Below are 15790 nucleotides of genomic sequence, written 5' to 3'. Positions count from 1 at the left end.
GATGCAGCCGCGACACATGGTGGAGACAGGAGACGGGCCTCCACCTGTCCTTCACCGGTATCGGCGCCATGCTCGACGCCGTGGATGCCGAGTTCGCCGGTGCCAAGGACGGGAAGCCCTCCGCCAGCTACAAGTTCCGCTTCCCCGGGGGTGGCGCCATGTTCCCTCGCGACACTGGCGCCTACATCGACCGGCGTCGTCTCGCCGTGGCAACACGAAACCACTCACCGTCACCGCGCGATGAGATCCTGCGTGGAACCATTCCTGGGCGTCCAGAGCATCCATCCACCTCCCAAACCGGCGCGCCCGGACGTACGTACGCGGTACGCCACGAGCGTGGTGGCTGCTCCGGCTCCGGCGGCCGCGGACATGGACACGCGAGCGGATCGGTGGTGGCGGGAAGCGGACAGGTAGCGGCGGAGCGCGACGGCGGCGAGTACGGCCCCGACGGTGGCAGCGGGCCCGGCCGCCGTGGTTGATGGCGGCGGGAGGCGCACGGGTAACGGCATTGCTGTCGCTGTTGGTTTGGTAGTTTCGTTTCGTGTGCTTTGTTTTTGTTTTTTTTGTTTTTTCCCTTTTTTCAAGTGTAAGTGAGCTGTGGAGCCCGATTCTGAGTCCTGGACGGGCTCGATACTTGTGGGCTGGGAGAGTGGGCTCTACTGCTGCAGCCTTCAGATATTGGGCTGGGTCGGGTCCGTTAGTTCACAGTCGTGATGGAATGGAGTAAATTCTTTTGTGACAAGGAAAGTACTTTTTATCAAAAAAAAAAAATAACTATAACTTGCAGCACGTAGATTTATTCAAAAGTGTTTCAATTCATCTAAAATCGTAGGAGTACTCTATACCAAAGAAATATGTCTAGGTTTTGTTGTGCTTTGTTCCCTTCCCCATTTGCTCTCGACTGTATTACTTTTTTTTATTTCAAAATCAAATAAGATAATGCTGCTTTATTTTCTTTTCTTTGTCTTAGACATTTCAGGTTTTTTTTTGTTGTTGTTGTTGTTGTGTTCATAAATCGTCGCTCTGGAGCTGCCTTGCCGACCCCAAGGATGGGAATATGCGCTTCTTGTCTTCTCCGTTTCCAACCCCATTTGCTCGCAATTTTATTCCTTTTTATTCCCAACAGAGATGTTTATTTTATTTTTATGAGGAATTCCAAAATTTAGAGACTGGTGGACTAATTCTATATTTAGGTCATATTTGGAAGGATTTTGGCTCCTCTTAAATGAGCTCCGGTTTTTTGGGTCCTTCTGTCGAGCGGCTTGTCTGATGGAGCTAGAGACGTTTTAGAAAACGCTTACTAAAAATAGCTACAATGACAGTTTTTTTTTATCAATTTCTATTAAGTTTGTGAGAAGGAACCAGGAGAATACACTTTTTTCGACTTTAGCTCCTTATACAAGGAACCGTTTTTGTTTTTGTTTTTTTTTATCTGCATTTTGATAGAACAAGAAGAAGTCGGAGCTAGAGCCCTGTAAAATAGGGCCTATAGGAGGACTGTTCTTCCGGTGTTACCGTTGGATTATTGACATTTGGCTGTGTTAAAACCTGAAGCATTATCTTATACTATTTGATATGGATTTTTTTGAAGGTGTATATTTCTAAAAACAATTAATTTTATAATTGTTTAGACCCTCTCAATGAGTGCAGACCCATTTTAATGCTTGTATATATACAGTATAGATCTATGCCGCCTTTCCAAATAAAAGATGTGGACTGTAAAAATCGCAGAAACAGATTGTGCCCCCAGCTTGACGCCAGAGCCGTGGTTCTGTCGGTGGCCTGCACACATGGAAATAAAAATGTTCCAGCTATTTTTTACCGTAAGTAACCAAGCCAGTTGCTTTGCTCACTCTATAAATGGACATGCATATGCATACAGCCTGTGTGAATACAGTAGTAAAACCACCTTGTTGTCAATTTCCAATTCTCTCCGCTGTCTTGATTAATGGTTTGCGCGTGCTACGATTCCCATGCAGATTAGTTTAGAGCTTCGATGTCATTTGTGTTTGCTGCTGCTAGTAAAACCTCGGAGGACGCACTAATAATTAGTCAACGATGAACAAAGAGCATGGCAGATCCTCGATCGCAGGTCAGCACTCGTTCAGCAGGCCACCGCCATCGCCATGGATCTCTCCATTTTCAAGCAATTTCGTACTATTCACCTCTCCCTCGAAGTTCCCGCCCCTCTCGCTGACTTCCACTGCACCCAAACGTGCCAGCTGAAACAGAACGTTCCTGCCTGCCCTGTGGCCGGCGGTGTAGTCTCTCTAGCTATCCTCTCCCCTAGTCCCTATACATCCACGAGCTCGCCATCACGAACAGCTCCCAGCGATCCAGAGAGAAGCTACTAGCATAGCCATAGCCATAGCAGCATGGGGGTGGCCGGCGGCGGGGGGCGGCTGCGTGCGAGCAGCGCGAAGAAGCAGCGGCAGCGGACGCTGAACAACATCAAGATCACGCTGCTGTGCGGCTTCATCACGGTGCTGGTCCTCCGCGGCACGGCCGGCTTCAACCTCCTGATCAGCGGCGGCGACCTGGACGGCGCGGCGGCGGCGGCGGCGGACGCCAAGGTGGTGGAGGACGTGGAGCGCATCCTGGCCGAGATCCGCTCCGACTCGGAGGCGGACGACGTCGTGTTCGTGGTCGAGGACGACGGCTCATCTCTGCCGTCGTCGTCGCCGCGGCGCAACGAGACGGCGGCGAGCTTCGGCAACTTCTCGGCGTCGGCGACGGTGGTGAAGGTGCGGGAGTACAGCCTAGGTCCCAAGCTGACGGACTGGGACGCGCAGCGGCGGGAGTGGATGTCGCGGCACCCGGAGTTCCCTCCGCTCGACCCGCGGCGTGGTGGCCGGCCGCGCGTCCTCCTCGTCTCCGGCTCCCCTCCTGGCCCCTGCGACAACCCCGTCGGCGACCACTACCTCCTCAAATCGACCAAGAACAAGATCGACTACTGCCGTCTCCATGGCATCGACGTGGTGCACAACATGGCGCACCTGGACCCGGAGCTGACGGGGTACTGGTCCAAGCTGCCCCTGGTGCGGCGGCTCATGCTGGCGCACCCGGAGGTGGAGTGGATCTGGTGGATGGACAGCGACGCCATCTTCACGGACATGGCGTTCGAGCTCCCACTGTCCCGCTACGACGGCGCCAACCTCGTCATCCACGGGTACCCGGACCTGCTGTTCGAGAAGAGGTCATGGATCGCGCTCAACGCCGGCATCTTCCTCCTCCGGAACTGCCAGTGGTCGCTGGACCTGCTGGACGCCTGGGTGCCCATGGGTCCCCGAGGACCGTCGCGCGTCGAGGCAGGGAAGCTGCTGACGGCGAGCTTGACGGGCCGGCCGGCGTTCGAGGCCGACGATCAGTCGGCGCTCATCCACCTGCTGCTGATGCAGAAGGAGAGGTGGATGGACAAGGTGCACGTGGAGACGGAGTTCTACCTCCATGGATTCTGGACGGGGCTGGTGGACAGGTACGAGGAGATGATGGAGGAGCACCACCCGGGGCTCGGCGACGACCGGTGGCCATTCATCACGCACTTCGTCGGCTGCAAGACCTGCGGCAGGTACGAGGATTACCCGCTGGACCGGTGCGTCGGCGGCATGGAGCGCGCCTTCAACTTCGCCGACAACCAGGTGCTCCGGCTGTACGGATTCCGGCACCGCTCGCTCACCACCGCCAAGGTCAGGAGGGTCACCGACCCGGCCACCAACCCGCTCATGGCAAAGGAGGCGGCGCTCAAGATGGACGCCAAGTTCTCCAGCAACTAGAAGACAGAGTTATACGAGTTTTGAATTTTGATTGAGCAAGCAGTTCTTTTGCGTTTTGTTTTGTCTTGTCTTAGCTTTCTGTTTTTGCAAAAGCTATAGCGCACTCGAAAGGAACTTTGATGTTGTATGTTCTGAATTTCTGATGCTTTCAGTTGGACTGGATTCAGAGAAAAATGAAACAGGGCAGAAGATTCAAACAATGTGACTGTGAATTGTGAGTTGTGACACTATCACACTGATACACCGCCATTCTTCGGATTAGCATTGTTTAAGTTGTTTTGTACTAGAACGCAGAGAGATCAGATGTCACATGTCTCTGTTCTGAGAGTGTGCCTACAGAATTGGAAATGCTATTCTTTTCAGCAACAGAGTCATGTATGGAAATTCTGACCAATTATTACTTACTAACAGTTAACAGTGATATTTCAGACCATATCATGCACTCTGAATATCTTAGCCTCTTGAAATGTTTCATTTGTGATGAACCAGCAAGCAACTGCAATTCACTTGCTGTATATATGTTCCCCTTCCATTGTATAAAACTGGAATTTACGAACAACCAAAATTCTCCAAAAAGAAAAAAAAAGAAAATGAAAACATTTCAAATCTTGGATCGCCATCCTAGTCTCCTCAGGATTCTTGCAAGAACAGAATCTCCCTTTCCTTTTCGCTTTAGATACTTGCGCACATCACTACTCCATGGATCCGGCTCATTGGGTTTCTTCAAGAAAGCGAGCGCCTCCTCCTTGGCCTCCAGCGGGTTCGCCGACCGGTTGGCCACCCGCCTGACCTCGGCGGTCGCCAGCGACTGGTGCCGGAACCCGTAGAGCCTGAGCACCTGGTTGTCGGCGAAGTTGAAGGCGCGCTCCATGCCGCCGACGCACCGGTCCAGCGGGTACTCATCACTGCGATTCTTGCCGCCGCCACCGTCGCCGGCGGACGCGGACCTGTTGGACCTGCCGTCGCAAATCTTGCAGCCGGCGAAGTGCGTGACGAACGGCCAGCGGTCGTCGCCGTACCCCGGGTGGTGCTTCTCCATGGCCTCCTCGAACTTGCCGACGAGCCCCGTCCAGACGCCGTGGAGGTAGAACTGGTTCTCGAGGTACACCCTGTCCATCCACCGCTCCTTCTCGGTGATGAGCAGGTGGACGAGCGCGGACTGGTCGTCGGCTTCTCCCTCCGGCCGCCCTGCCAGCGTCGCGGTGAGCAGCCTCCCGGCGTCGTCGCGGGCGCGGCCCCTGGGCGCCATGACGGCCCAGGCGTCGAGCAGGTCCAGAGACCACTGGCAGTTCCGGAGCAGGAAGCTGGCGGTGCTGGCGGCGTCCCATGACCGGCGCTGGAAGAGGAGGTACGAGTTGCCGTGCACGACGAGGTGCGCGCCCTCGTAGCGCGCCAGCGGGAGCTCGAACCCCATGTCGGTGACGAGCGCGCCCGCGTCCAGCCACCACAGCCACTCCACCTCCGGGTGCGCCAGCATGAGGCGCCGCAGCAGCGCGAGCTTGGCCCACCCGCCGGCACCGCCCGACGACGACGACGACGACAGCTCGGGGTCCTCCAGCCGCGCCGTGACGTGCACCATCTCGACGCCGTGGAGGCGGCAGTAGTCGAGCCTGTTCTTGGTGGCCCGGAGCAGGAATCGGTCGCCGGCGGGGCTGCTGCAGGGCCCCGGCGGCGACGCCGTGACGAGAAGCACCCTCGGACCGCCCCGCGCGTCGCGGGAAGGGAACCCCGGGTTCTGGTGCAGCCACCGCCGCCGCTTGGCGTTCCACCGCGTCACCCGGGGACCCAGGCTGTAGTTCGCCGTCGTCCACGCGGCGCCGCGGTCGTAGTGCTCCGCCGAGAAGCTGGGCTTCGCCGCCGCGTCGGGGTCGGAGTCGGCGCGGATCTCACGGAGGATGCGCTCGATGTCGTCGACGGGTCTGGTGCTGGCCGTGGCCGCCGCGCGGTTGTCGTCGGAGGTGCCGGCGATGTAGACGAGGCGGCGGTTGACGCCGACGGTGCCGCGGAGGACGAGGAGCGTGACGAAGGCGCACAGGAGGGTGATCTTGACGTTGCTGATTATCCGCCTGGTTAGCTTGCTGCCGCCGCCGCCGCCGCTGCCGCTGCCCCGCGGGTGCAGCCGCCACACGCCGGCCGCCGGCGTACGCATCCGATCGTTGCGTTGCGGGTACGGAGAAGGGTTTTGGGGCCGTGCCGAACGTACGTCGAGGCGAGGAGGCAAGATCTCGGGGTTGAGAGCTTGGATTCGATAGTCTGCGGAGCGCGGGAAATTCGAGGGAGACGAGGAATATGAAATTGCTGGATTGTCAGGCGAGCTTCGTTGCCGAAGGTTCTGAATTGGACTGGAGTAGAGTATTGTAATTTGTAAATGCTCACCGGCCGCCGCGCGGCGCCGTCCGTTGTCCGCAGACACATGCGTGCCGCCGGTGATCCGCTCGGCTTGTTGACTAATCGATCACACACACACACGCACACAAGACGTCGAGTTGAGGACTTGAGGTTCCAGCTGAACGTTTTTTTTTTTTAAGAAACACCCAGGCTAAAGACCCAGCTAAACAAATCGGTGGCTTGGACTTGGACGGGCCTAAAATCGTTGTTGGCCTAAAGACCGGCCCAGCAGCTAAGCAAGGGCGGCAGGCAGTCATCTGGTGCCAAAAAGAAGATGGGCCCTATGTAAGAAAAATGGCACCGCACCGTGCTGGGTGCCATATTTTGATTCTATGATATTTGATTTTAGAATCTAGACTCTGGCGTCAAGCTAACATTTCCTTGGTGCCATGATGGCATCAAGCTTGGTGCCACCACCAATGGCGCCAAGGGTGCGTAGCTGTGCATATGGTTTGTAGGCTTAGCGCTAGTGACAATGGTGTCAAGCCCTGGGTCTAGATTCTTAAATCAAACTACCACTAGCGTAATTGTAAGAATCTTTCGAAAAAAGGGCCAAAAAACAAAACAGATGGGTAGTGAAAACCATGGTTGTCGACCAATCAGATGCAATCCTCGCACCGACCCCTCTCTCCCCCTCCGCACTCATACATTATTTTCTTATCGAGCCCCACGCATTAGCGAGTACGGCACAATTGGCCCAGCAACGGAGACAATGACCCACGTAACACAGCGACTCCACTCCACCAGGCACCATTTTTTTTGTTTTATGACCCTTTCTTTTAAAGTTTTTCACAAATATGCTTCTAGAGGTATGCTTTCAAAATCTAGACTCTCACCTCAGCGTCAGAGTAATTGACGCCAAGTTTATACGTCTTGGTGCTAGAGTAATTAGTGCCTAGGTCTTGGGGCCACGTCGCCATCGACATAGACGTGGCGGTGACCTGGCACCTTGGCGCCAGAGATCTTGGCACCAAATTCTTTGGCACTATGCACGGCGCCAAGATTTGTAGCACCGTGGTAGTGTTTAAAATTAGCGCGCACCTTTTCTAGCCGAGGCTTCTTCCTTTTTTTTCTCCTCTCCTGGGTTTTTATTAGTTCATGCACATGTCAGCAAAGTGACCTTGTGATCCTGTTGAAGTTCTTGTGCAAAGCAGCAAGAATGGCAACACGTACGACCCCTCCTCCTCACTCTAACCCTCTTTTCCAATGCTCTGCTAGTTTCCTCCACTAATTTGCTTGATTTATTGCATGTTTTTCTGCATCTGCTAATTGTAGCTTGCCTAGTCACAAATTTTAGGCCAAATCTATTATGCCAGAGCCTAATAACTTGTTGGTCTTCGTGGTCATGCTACCGCTAAAGTGAGGGGTGGATCAACTGGGTTTTAATCAATAGAAAGTTTGACGATCATAATCAGTGGCACACTGAATGATTGACGATCATAGGTTACTATTTCTAGGCTGTCCAGATATGATCTGACTATTACATTGTTATTTGTCTCAATTGCATCAAAGACTGTCACAAACCCGGATTAAAGGTTTTCCATCCGAGACTAAAGGTCCCCCCGAAGGTTAAGGAGAGATCTAGAACTTTATCAGTTGTGGTGTGCAGTTGAGTTGGTAAGGAAGACTTGGTAAGGAAGCTACGGGTGAGGCAAGGGATATTGCGCTTGAATCTCACACACAATAAGAGTGGTTTTGTAGGATTTAAACTATTTTTTTAGTTTTGAGAATGGGCTTTAGTCCTAGTTGAATGGGACCTTTAGTCCCGGATCTGCAATCCTGGTTTAGAAAACGGGAGTAAAGGAGGTTTCCCAACCGGTTGGATTAAAAGTTGGGACCTTTAGTCTCGGATCTACAATGGACTTTAGTCTTGGTTGCGTGACCCAGGATTATAAGTCAGGACCTTTCATTCCGGATCCACAATCCTGATTGAGAAACCGAGAGTAAAAGGTGTTCTCCAACCTGTTGGATTAAAAGTCGGGACCTTTAGTTCTAGATCTGCAATCCCGGTTGAGAAACCGGGAGTAAAGGAAGTTTCCCAACTGGGACTAAAGCCTACCTATGTACTAGTGTTAAAAACCTTGCTACATCATCAAAAGTGCTTATTATATGACAGCTCATTAATTATAAATGAAACTCTAATATCTTGCCACATCATCAAAAGTGCTTACTATATGATAACTCACTAATAATAAATGAAACTCCAACACTCCCAAGTCTGACCTAAGCATGAAAATATAATAACCAGACAACAAGTCCCTCATGGTATTTATTTGTCTGAACGGATGTTAATTAATAAGACTATCTCCAACAATTGTTACCCAAAATACAATACTCATTTGTCTTTAGGTAGCGCTACAGGTAAAAAGTTCCATACCTATTTTTAGTCTTCTCCAACAACAAGATCTAAAAGACAACACTCTCTGCAAATAGGTCTCAAGGAGAGAGGATACCTAAATTTGGGTTATGCCTCTCCTGATACCCAAAATGGGTCTTCTGTATGGATACTCTGTTGGAGGCTATAAGTATTATGTTCGAGACCCATTTTGGGTTTGGGTTTCCAAATAGGTCTCCTATTGGAGACAGCCTAACAAAGGTTATCAACACAAACTAAGTGACGCTAGAAGCTAGATCTCTTTTTATAAACCATGTGAAGCAATCGATTATAGTTGACTGCTGCGATATTACATGTGCAAATATGCTGATGTATACTGCATAAATAAGAATGCTCGTGTCCATGCAGGAGATTACCACAAATTAAACAACTATACTGTCTGCCTAATTAAAATCCATCTAAACGAAACACGTGGATATCCCATATCACTCTGATTCTATCACCATACGAAATAAGGCCTTGTTTAGTTCATCCCGAAATCCAAAAAGTTTTCAAAATTCCCCGTCACATCGAATCTTGCGGCAGATGCATGAAGCATTAAATATAGACGAAAACAAAAACTAATTACACAGTTTGTCTGTAAATCACGAGACGAATATTTTGATCCTAGTTAGTTCATAATTGAATAATATTTGCCAAATAAAAACAAAAGTGCTACAGTAGCGAAATGTGAATTTTTTTCGGAACTAAACAAGGCCTAAACGAACATGTGACGCTTTGGGAAGCGGTCAGCCAGATTCGGCTTGTTGAAAACAGGAAAGATAATAGTATCTATTGGTGCTGGACGTCAGATGATGAATACACGACCAAGAGCGCTTATAATATCCAGTCTCAAGGGGCCTTCAGTAATAAGTTGAGAATTATGCCGATTTAAAAAGCAAAGGCGGAACCAAATTATAGATTTTTCGTCTGGACTATGCTATACAAAAATTCTCATAGCCAACAACTTGATAAAAAGCTTATGCAAGCTCTATGGACTAGATCAATTGTGCTTTCTCGAAACAAGTTTGGTCTTTCGTGAAGCAGTGGCTTGGTTTATCATTGCTAGACTCACTCGCAACAAAAGGATGAGCATGCTTGAGGCGTTACAAATCTATCTAATGAAAAATATCCAAAATAAGCAGAGCTAGCTAGCTACTTCCACTGTCCTTTTTTATCTGTCGCTATGGTAAACGTGTTGATCGACTTTCTCAACTTCGACTAGGTTTTTAGAAAAAAAAATATTAGCTACGTTTGTATCTCCAAAAAAGTTTATTATGAAAAATATTCAACAATCTATCTAATGATACTAATTATGTACCATAAATATTAATATTTTAATATATAGATCTAGTTAAAGTTAAGTATGTTTGACTTCTCGAAAAGTGAGAATTGATAGATAAAAAAGGATGAAGAGAGTAGATGACATGTTGGATTATAGACCACTCTAAGAGTTGAATAAATGTTAGAACTATAGTTGATATGCTATCTAATACAATAAAGATTATATATGGAACAACTATAGCATTAGTCTTATTATTTTGAACACTATCCCAACTGTTTCAACATGACAAGGCATCTTAATTTTGTACTATCAAATTTTAAACTTTAGACAACATTTTAAACCTCATATTTAGCTTTAAGAACTAAAGCGGTCTAAAATTTAGTGACTAAACTTTAAATTTTGTTTCAAGAACTGTAACTAGACAACACATTCAAGTACTGTAACTAGATATAGGCGCGCTCCCCACCACGGCAGATCAAATGTGCGAATAGTACTAGACAGTAGACACGTGCAGTGCAAACAATAGTCAAACTTTCTTAAATTTGATTAGATCTAGGCCACATTTAGATCGATGGAATTAAATTTATTTTAATAATTATAATTTAGACACATATTAGTTAAATTAATGTGGTGGTATATAGATTATATTTGTATATAATTATTATTAATTATTTGGGAGAGATACTTATATCTTGCATTTCTATCGTAGAAGAGCGAGTTAAAAAAACGTGTTATAAGTTGTAAAGTAAAACATAGAAATGTGATCAATAGAATCAATTTTCATCTCTCACCCTATAATTTTAAGATAAGTTTATATGTTAACTTTGGAAAGTGATTGACGCCAAATTACAAACCAAATAGCCTAGTTTATTATATATAAGTAGATTTTAATTCCATCAATGAAAGGATCCAAATGACTCCTATAGAAAATATTAACAAAATTTATATTCCTAATTAAATAAATTTATTATAAAAATATATTTAGTGATTCACTAATTATACTAACTAGCAAACGTGCCCGTGCGTTGCAACGGGAGAAAACACTATCTAATATTTATAGAAAACGGCGATGAAAATATCCTGACAGAAAAATATGAAAACCCACATAATAATTGTATCATTTTTATGTGCGTGAGAATACACACAGAAAAACAATACGCACTCACATAAAAGTTGACATTATTCTATCGGGATTTCTTAAACTCACAGAAAAATATAATTGTTCTATGGGTTTTTATATTGCATACAAATTAAAATTGCGTATGCACAGAAAAGATAAGTTCTGCATATGGGGCGCCCAGTTTTTGGCATTGGTGACCGTCTTTTGGTATTGGCATGTGTAGGAATAGAAAAGGCAGTGAAAAAAAAAATAAAAAAGGCAAAACCACCTAGACCTAAATCCTCCATACGCGGCCTCCACCCCACCCCATCGCTCGCACTAGACAGATCCGCCACTCCCACCCCATCCCGTCGCTCCAAGCTTCGGGTCCAGCGCCCGCCGTCCTTCGCCACTCAGGCCACCAGGCCGCCGCCGTTCCTTTGGTATCCCGCGTGCCGTAATTGATGCCCCGTCCGCTGTCGCCCCGCTCGACGCGCCACGGCGCCGACCGTTGCCTGCTCCAGATCTGCCATCCCCGAGTGTGGCCAATCCTAGCAAGCGGTTCCTCCCGGCACGTCGCGCCGCTGGCCACCATTTGTCCCAGATCCGGTGCCGGTGCCGCCTCTCCTGCACACGGTGTCTCCGGTGCGGCCAGTACCGGCGAGCAGGCCTTCTTTCCCAAGGTGTGCTGCTCCACCAGTTCGCCTCTCCTCCCTAGCCGCGTCGGCCCCTCGCCCCTTTGTCCTCCCCCACGGTGTGCTACTCCACCGGTTTGCCTCGGCAGCGGCAGGGTGGGCCGATGACTTGGCCACGGCCATGGCAGGGCGGCATGCTGGGCGCGATGTGAGGTGGTCGCACCATGGTGTCGCGTCGGCAACGGCGGAGCAGTAGCCACTACGATGAGCGGTGCCTCAGTAGCAGGCCACTGGCGCGTCGGCTCGGCACGTCTACTACTTCTTTTATTTCTTCATGTGCTTAATTCTCTTATTCTGTAGGCCTATATTCGATTCGATTTGATATCTGGTTGTATTGTATTCGATTTGCAGATGGGGATATGTTTTCTCTCAAAATCTCATTGTCTAGTGCATATGCACATCTGAGTAACACGTGCGTCAAGTTTTTTTCTTTTCGTTTGTCTTGGGTTCGATTCGATTTTCGGTGTAATAAAAATCTTGCTTCTCTTTTATTTGATTCAGAGCTCCTTTTCGATTTGGTTAGGATCTTTGATCGATTTCTTATTTCCTTCTCTGTGTCTTTAATTATTTTGCCCTGTACCACCTCTTCTTGTACATGGGGGAGAGTAGGGAAAGATTAGGGATAGATTGTGGCTGACAGAATAAAGTGGACAGATTGAGTAGGCGGTGGTGCATGAGGAGTTGGAGGAGGTGGAGCCTGGGAGCGCAGCACAGTAGACGGTGTTGTTGTACTCATCGATGCTGTAGACGGTGCGGGAGGTGGGTGGACGCCGAGACGGCGAGCGTGGACGCGGCGGGCAAGGCAATGGCGAGGAGGAAGAGGAGGAGGGCGAGGGGCAGGAGCAGCAGGAGGTGGGGCGGCCGCGGGGTCATTGGGTGGAGGCGGAGGAGGAGCATGCTGCCGACATCTGCGAGGTGCGACTGGCGTGGCGTGGAGATGGGGGAGGGGAGGAGGTGTGCGGGGACAAAACGGATTACAGGATTAGCGCGCGGAGAAAAGTTGAAGAAGGGAATACGCGTCGGGTGCTGTTGAATTGAAGGACACGGGCAGCCGCGACCTGGACGCCGTCTGCGCCTCCGCCGCGTGGGTTTTTTTGTGATTTCAAGCAACCGTGAGACGGATATATTGGCAGAAGATTTGGAGGGCAGACTGAAATTTTGGCTCTTTATAGATACTAGCAAAACATGCCCGTGCGTTGCAACGGGGTATAGAATTTATTATTTGATAATTGTACACTTTTTGTAAAATTTAAATGAGTTTAGTCCAACCTTGAATCAAATAAATATAACCCCACCAAAACAAACAAAACTACCAAACTAATATCGGAAATCACCTTGAGAAGAAATAGAAAAAAATCATGTCCCATAAAAAAACAGAAATCTTCATATACAGTGGAGGAAAAAAAGTAAAAAATGATATAAAAATATGTATAGAAATTAAAAGAGGAAGAATATTACGTAAAGAAAGCATAAAAGCATCACATGAGGGAACAATTCCATCAAACAGCACGTCAGATCAGTCTACTTTTATTGTCACTCAGTGCAATCCAAAGCAAAACCAGCGGCGCAGCTAGTGACAAAAGCCCACAGCCACAGCCGCCACATAATAATACAATTAATAGGTAACAGTTCTCAACATCCTTTCATCACAGCATTTGTTTGAGACATACATGAACAAAGCACATGTAATTCGGTATGATTAAGAGGAAGTACCTTGTGGCCAGCATTGATGCATCACGAGAGAAGAAACAGCCGATCAGAGGGCGATCATCTCCAATCTCGCTACACTCCAGGACAAACTCCCCAGCCTGCTTCACGACGAGTTCGGCCTCCGCCTCTAGGTCCTCATCGGAGTCCTCGTGGCAGCGCTTGGCCATCTCAATCCTGGGCTTGGCACGGGGCAGCGAGTACTGTGCAATGTCGACACGCGCCTTGAGAAGCTCCTGCGTGCCCTTGGTGAAGAAGGGGTACTGGATCTGCTCCTCCTCGCCGGTGCGTGCAGCGTGGTCGTCCTCCTGCGCGCGGAGGAGACGATCGACCTGGCCATCGACCTCGAGCCGGACCATGAGGGCTCGGAGGCGGTCGTGGCGCTCCATTTCACGCTCGCCAAGGCGGCGGAGGCAGGCCCGCACGGCCATGGCGTAGGCGCGGCGCCGCTAGAGGAGCTCCTACACCGATTGCTCGTGACGCTCCCACGCGGCGCGGTGGTCGTCGGAGACCTCGTAATCGGCCTCACCTCCGCCCCCGGCGGAGGAAGTGGCGGCGGCGGGACGGGGATGGAAGCGATTGGCGGGTGGACGGGGACGGGGAGCGGAGCCATGGGAGGAGTGGGGGCCAGGGGCCACAATTTTTTTTAAAAAAATTGCTTTTCCTCAATTTGGTAATATTGCAACGGAAGAAAAACATCATTTATATTTATCATTTTTAATGTTACATATCTATTTATATTTATCATTTTTATAAAATTTAAAGTCCATAATTTATTTTATTGATAACCATAACATCTATGGTATTAGATAGTTAATATTTACAATAATATGTAGCTTAAAGACATATTTATTTAATAATAAAAATAGAAAATAGTTAAATCTTATCTCACTCTAATATTACCTCTTAATATGCCTCAGTATTATATTAAAACATGAGAAGTTTGATGCTAGCATTATTTTTTTAATTTAGATTAGGATTGCTATGAAATATGAATCAAGCATCACATTAAATAGGCTACCATTAAATTTTTATAATAATTGGAGCAAGATAACTATAATTTTAATTTTATAGTAAAAAGCATAGGCAAGCATTTCCAAAAAAAAGTGTACTAAAATTTGTGATATTTTTTGTTTTACTGCATGGATCTACATATGTGGAGCTGAACAAAATTTGTTTTATAATTTTTAGATTTTTCTATGAATTACTATGTATTTATTAATTTTCAGCTGATTTTAAAAATAAAAGAAAAGTAAATTGGAGATTTTACATTGGAAACCCTAGAAATTTTTTTTTTCTCTTCCATCGTAACGATCCTGAGCTGATTGGGCCTAATGAGATTTTGCTTTAGGAACCCTAGAATGTTTTTTATTTTGTTTTACCCCTTTAGAAACGTTGGAGCGAGGAAGCCATCGGTAAACCAAACACAACACTAACAGGATTAGGGGGCACTAACAGGATTAGGGGGCAAAAGAAAATATTTAGCAAACTGAAATTTTGGCGATCATCTCCAATCTCGCTACACTTCAGGACAAACTCCTCAGCCAGCTTCACGACGAGTTCGGCCTCCGCCTTTAGGTCTTCATCGGAATCCTCGTGGCAGCGCTTGGCCATCTCAATCCTGGCCTTGGCACAGGGCAGCGAGTACTGTGCAATGTCGACACGCGCCTTGAGAAGCTCCTGCGTGCCCTTGGTGAAGAAGGGGTACTGGATCTGCTTCTCCTCGCCGGTGCGTGCAGCGTGGTCGTCCTCCTGCGCGCGGAGGAGACGGTCGACCTGGCCATCGGCCTCGAGCCGGACCATGAGGGCTCGGAGGCGGTCGTGGCGCTCCATTTCGCGCTCGCCGAAGCGGCGGAGGCAGGCCCGCACGGCCATGGCGTAGGCGCGACGCCGCTAGAGGAGCTCCTGCACCGATTGCTCGTGACGCTCCCACGCGGCGCGGTGGTCGTCGCAGACCTCGTAGTCGGCCTCGCCTCCGCCCCCGGCGGAGGAAGTGGCGGCGGCGGGACGAGGATGGGAGCGATTGGCGGGTGGACGGGGACGGGGAGCGGAGCCATGGGAGGAGTGGGGGCCGGGGGCCACAATTTTTTTTAAAAAAATTGCTTTTCCTCAATTTGGTAATATTGCAACGGAAGAAAAACATCATTTATATTTATCATTTTTAATGTTACATATCTATTTATATTTATCATTTTTATAAAATTTAAAGTCCATAATTTATTTTATTGATAACCATAACATCTATGGTATTAGATAGTTAATATTTACAATAATATGTAGCTTAAAGACATATTTATTTAATAATAAAAATAGAAAATAGTTAAATCTTATCTCACTCTAATATTACCTCTTAATATGCCTCAGTATTATATTAAAACATGAGAAGTTTGATGCTAGCATTATTTTTTTAATTTAGATTAGGATTGCTATGAAATATGAATCAAGCATCACATTAAATAGGCTACCATT

General features: G+C 48.3%; 2 protein-coding genes across 2 annotated transcripts; one reads left to right on the top strand and one right to left on the bottom strand.

Moving 5' to 3' along the window:
* Positions 2161 to 3985, top strand: LOC8074887 (probable glycosyltransferase 3). Its single transcript, XM_002442756.2, has one exon. The coding sequence runs from the start codon at positions 2376 to 2378 to the stop codon at positions 3771 to 3773; it is 1398 nt and encodes a 465-aa protein (XP_002442801.1). The 5' UTR covers positions 2161 to 2375; the 3' UTR covers positions 3774 to 3985.
* LOC8074886 (probable glycosyltransferase 3) lies at positions 4075 to 6096 on the bottom strand. Its single transcript, XM_002441789.2, has one exon. The coding sequence runs from the start codon at positions 5920 to 5922 to the stop codon at positions 4375 to 4377; it is 1548 nt and encodes a 515-aa protein (XP_002441834.1). The 5' UTR covers positions 5923 to 6096; the 3' UTR covers positions 4075 to 4374.

This window comes from Sorghum bicolor, chromosome 8 (assembly GCF_000003195.3).
Source record: "Sorghum bicolor cultivar BTx623 chromosome 8, Sorghum_bicolor_NCBIv3, whole genome shotgun sequence".
Taxonomy (NCBI): domain Eukaryota; kingdom Viridiplantae; phylum Streptophyta; class Magnoliopsida; order Poales; family Poaceae; genus Sorghum; species Sorghum bicolor.
The sequence above is the reverse complement of the archived record's forward strand: the minus strand, read 5'-3'. Positions and strand labels throughout refer to the sequence as shown.